Source organism: Mandrillus leucophaeus, unplaced genomic scaffold (assembly GCF_000951045.1).
Source record: "Mandrillus leucophaeus isolate KB7577 unplaced genomic scaffold, Mleu.le_1.0 Scaffold279, whole genome shotgun sequence".
Classification (NCBI taxonomy): Eukaryota; Metazoa; Chordata; class Mammalia; order Primates; family Cercopithecidae; genus Mandrillus; species Mandrillus leucophaeus.
Window position 1 is genome coordinate 1,839,265 of NW_012102909.1, and position 4,784 is coordinate 1,844,048.

The 4,784-nt window shown below is 40.0% G+C and overlaps 1 protein-coding gene across 2 annotated transcripts in view; it reads right to left on the reverse strand.

The window, feature by feature from the left end:
- The window catches only part of GFPT1 (glutamine--fructose-6-phosphate transaminase 1), a 66,737-nt gene that overhangs the window by 45,057 nt on the left and 16,896 nt on the right, over nt 1-4,784 (reverse strand). For both annotated transcript variants that reach the window (XM_011985005.1, XM_011985004.1), the window contains exon 3: nt 3,842-3,949. In XM_011985005.1, coding sequence (XP_011840395.1) covers nt 3,842-3,949 — 108 coding nt within the window. The remainder of the gene's footprint in view (nt 1-3,841; nt 3,950-4,784) is intronic.

Below are 4,784 nucleotides of genomic sequence, written 5' to 3' on the forward strand. Positions count from 1 at the left end.
ACCATGTTGGCCAGGCTGGTCTTGAACTCCTGACCTCAGGTGATCTGCCCACCTCGGCCTCCCAAAGTGCTGGGATTACAGGTGTGAGCCACTGCACCGGGCCTGTTTGACTACTTTTTAAAGCTAACTATAATTAAAGCAGTATCCCCCTGCACATGCTGGCAAGCAATACTGGAGAAAGTCACAAGATTCTGTATATTGAATCCATTTCAAATTCATGGTAATTACCACACCTTTACTTCACTGTTGCCGCAGGGACATTACCGAATGTCTAGTAAGAAAAAACTTATCGCTATGACAATAAGCACATTTCCCCCAATAAATATTTCATGTCATATAAATTCATCATGACTTTGAATCCTTGACTCCTCCTTATTGTCTGTTACCTGTTTTAAAGCCCTTTGCTGAATCTTAAGTCTAGATAACCCCCACACTCAGTTTCTCTTCTCCCATCCACTGCCAAGCAATACTGAATACAGTCAGAAAATTCTGTAAATTAAGACCCTTTCAAATTCATGGTAATCAGCATACCTATTTCACTGTTGCTAGTTAGGAAACATGTATCCAAGTTCCTTATTCATTAAACTGATAGCTCAATCCAGCTCCCCTACAGTTCATCATATCTTTTCTATTCTCTGTAAAGCTCAATCCTACCTGCAGTCCCTCAATTTCCACTTTACTCAGCTTTTGTCCTCTCACCTGGTAATTATCTGCTTTAAGTTTGTCTTTTACCTTTGATTCCTAAAGTACACTCTTTCCTTTAAAGGCCAACTGCTTGCCTGTGCCTTGATCTTCTTGGGCTGTACTGCTTCAATAATTTCCTCATTTGCATCTTCCATCTTAACCTACCTCTACTCCCATGGCTGCTTGCCTTCTGCCTGCTTTTTCTCAGATGTCATCTTCCCTTTTTAAAAAAAATACTTAAAACATATTTAAATTTGCTGGGAATAATGAACACCCAACTACCCATACTCAGAGTTAACGAAACATCTACTCATTTGTGCTTTACATATTTTTTAGGATCTAAAATGTAAAAAATCAATGTGGTATATGGAAACTCTAAATAAATAAATGTAAAAAAAATGCAATTGATACCTCCTTTATATCCCCATCCCATTCATTTCCTCCTCAGAGGATTCTCAAGTTGACAGTCTTACTATACATGACTTTTAAACTATGATTATGTTAACATGAGACCATAAATGATAGTATCATTCTGTGTTTCAAATGTCCTATACTTTACATACCAGGAATTATCCATGTTCCCATATGCGGAACCAGATTCAGTGCACTCCTTTCAAAAGCTACATATGGTCATTCACTATCATATACAACTTATTTTTTGTTGTTTTTGTTGTTGCTCTTTTGTGGAGATGGAGTCTCACTCTGTTGTCCAGGCTGGCGTGCAGCAGCCTGATCTCAGCTCAATGCAAGATCCGCCTCCTGGATTCAAGTGATTCTACTGCCTCAGCCTCCCCGACTAGCTGGAATTATGGGCACACGCTGCCACACCTGGCTAATTTTTGTATTTTAGTAGAGATAGGGTTTCACCATGTTGCCCAGGCTGGTCTCAAACTCCAGAGCTCAGGCAATCTGCCCACCTCGGCCTCCCAAAGAGCTAGGATTACAGGCATGAGCCACCACACCCGGCATACACAACTTATTATATCACCCCATTCCCTTATTTACAGACATTTATGCTGTTTCCAAATTTTGTGGCAATGAATCTTGTTGTCATGTCACCTTGTTCATTGTATTTCCTTCAAGTATATATCCAAGAGTGGAAGTGCTTAGTCTCAGGGTATAGGCATTTCCCAGGTAGATACTGCCAGATTGCTCTTTAAAGTGATTTACCAGTCACAAATTCACCAGTAATACCTGCAAGTTTCCATTTGTAGCTAATAAATTCAATCAATATTTATTTTGCATGCATTGTAGGGTAAGATTAGCTAGGGGGTTGGCCAGGCACAGTGGCTCAAGCCTGTAATTCTAGCACTTTGGGAGGCCAAAGAGGGTGGATCACCTGAGGTCAGGAGTTCACGACCAGCCTGGCCAACATGGCAAAACCCCGTCTCTACTAAAAATACAAAAATTAGCCAGACGTGGTGGCACATGCCTGTAATCCCAGCTACCTGGGAGGCTGAGGCAGGAGAATTGCTTGAACCAGGAAGCAGAGGGTGCAGTAAGCCGATATTGTGTCACTACACTCCAGCCTGGGCAAGAGACCAAGAGTGCATCTTTAAAAAAAAAAAAAAAAAAAAATAGCTAGGAGTAAAGCAGACACCCAAATAATTACGCTTCAAAAACAAACCAGTTGGCCAGGCACAGTGGCTAATGCCTGTAATCCCAGTACTTTGGGAGGCCGAGGTGGGTGGATCACTTGCAGTCAGGAGTTCAAAACTAGCCTGGCCAATATAGTGAAACCCCATCTCTACCAAAAATACAAAAATTAGCCAGGCATGGTGGCACATGTCTATAATCCCAGCTACTCGGGAGGCTGAAACAGAAGAATTGCTTGAACCTGGGAGGCAGAGGTTGCAGTGAGCCAAGACTGTGCCATTGCACTCCAGCCTGGGCATTGCAGCAAGACTCCATCTGGGGGGGGAAAAAAACAGTTTACTGCAAAGAGGCATGTTTCAATATGTTGACATTGAATAATGGTGATTCTGTTCACAATCTGCCTTTATAACCTCCCATATTTGTCTACCAATACTTTAAATAAAAAGGACTACTATCATTCAAACCTGCCATTACTATTCTTATCTTTCTATGCTATTCTACTCAGAAAGTCCTCCCTTCACATCTTCACCGACCAAATATAATGAGCACCCATTCCCTATGTAATCCCAGTCTCGTCAACTTGTGGCAACTCTCCCCTGAATCTCACAACAATGTCTGTTCTCTCCTACAGAACCCACTACATCAGCCTGGTATACAGGACGCAGAACACACAGTAGATATTTATACTATTGTTTTTGAAGTGTAGTTATTTGGGTGTCTGCTTTACCCCTAGCTAATCTTACACTACAATACAGGCAAAATAAGTATTGATTTAATCCATTAAACAAGTACTATAAAGCTAAACGTATGGCTTATGTCGGAAAAAACAAAATCCATCATTTTCCTCTACCTGTACTCTTCCACAATGATTATGATGGCATTCATATGAGTAGGTACATAAAATACTTGCTGTTTCCTGGGTTTTGTGTAGAATTTTAGAAGTATTTTTTCAATCAATCTACTTCAAAGTTTGTTTTGTTTTCAAGTTTCTTGTGAAAAAATAAAATGTGTAAGCATAATGTTGTGACCTAAATACTGAGAAGTAAATCCTCTTTGATGGGGCATGTATCTCTGACAATCCCTGTGCCAGAGAAGAAAACTATGAGGGAAAACATGATACTTACCAGATTCTATTAGACTTACTCAAAGATGCAACGTCAAAATTGACTACATCCAAGCTAGGCATTTAATTCAAAGTGAAGACAATTAGCAAGTGAAGACACGTGTATAAGGGCATCACTAAAAATACCTTTTGTCCTATGGAAAGCTCTTCCTCAGGAATGGTGGCTCTGAAGATACTTATTATTCAGAGCTTGCGCTGAAGGTATATACCTAACTAATTTCCTTCCCTAGTTGCAATGATTATTTTTCAGGTTCAGGCACATTTTAAAACTAGTCCAGACAGTAACAAAACTACTTTTCTTTCCTCCCTTCAATGTTACAGACCATTATCATTAAAATGGGTCCCAAAATATGGGGGGAGGGAGTAACTTGGTGGAGAATGGGGAGGCGAAAAGGAAGAGAAGGGGAAGGGGGACAAAAATCAATTTAAATACATTACTGTGAACTTCTTCATCCAGTGCCTTAACTTTTCCTTTCTTCTTAATAAGCTGGATTTTGCAGGCATTGGCTTCCCAATCTTTGTCATTGCCTCCATCAAATCCCACACCTAAACCATCATGAGGTAAAAAAGCAAGATTTAGAAACAGACTACTGATAAAATTATTAATGTGAGGCAAAATTTTTAATTAAAAAATATATTCTCATCTAATTAATTCACTTATTTATCAATTCAACATCTACCGAAAACCAGTTGTGTATCAAGAACCAGGATAGTTGCTAGACACAAGAACAAAAATAACTCCATTCCCGTCCTCAAATTTCTAAGTCTATCGAGAAGACAGATAAGGAAAAAATAATTCAGCATAATTATGAATTACAATAAAAATACTATAGGTTACAGTTGGGATACAATGGAGAAATGCAAAAGATGGGCACCCACCTCAGAAGGTAGCTAAGGAAGGAAGGTCATAGAACACATCTCTTAAGAGTCTCCTTAAGTTGCTAATGAACTTGAAAAAGCTACCCTGAAGATACTGGCAAAACACTGTCCTTTAAGCAGAGAAGTGATTCCGCAAAAATGTTTAGCAAAGCCCTTCTAGAAACAGTGTAGAGAAAGAACTGGAGGGTGAGAAACAGAAGGAAGAAACCAGTTGTCAAAAGCTACAGCTACAGCAAAGCAAAAATGAAGAGGACCTGAACTAAACAGTGGTAATGCAGGCAGAGACAAATGATACTGGGAAGTGGAACTGACTGAATGTAAGTGAGAAAGCAGGAGAAGTCTGGAATACCTCAAAGAACTTGTAGAACGGCTCCAAGGACTTGTTGAATGATTCTCAATAAAAGGGACATAGAAAAACAGTGGGCATGCCTGTAATCCCAGCTGCTTGGGAGGCTAAGGCAGGAGAATGGCTTGAACCCGAGAGGTGGAGGTTGCAGTGAGC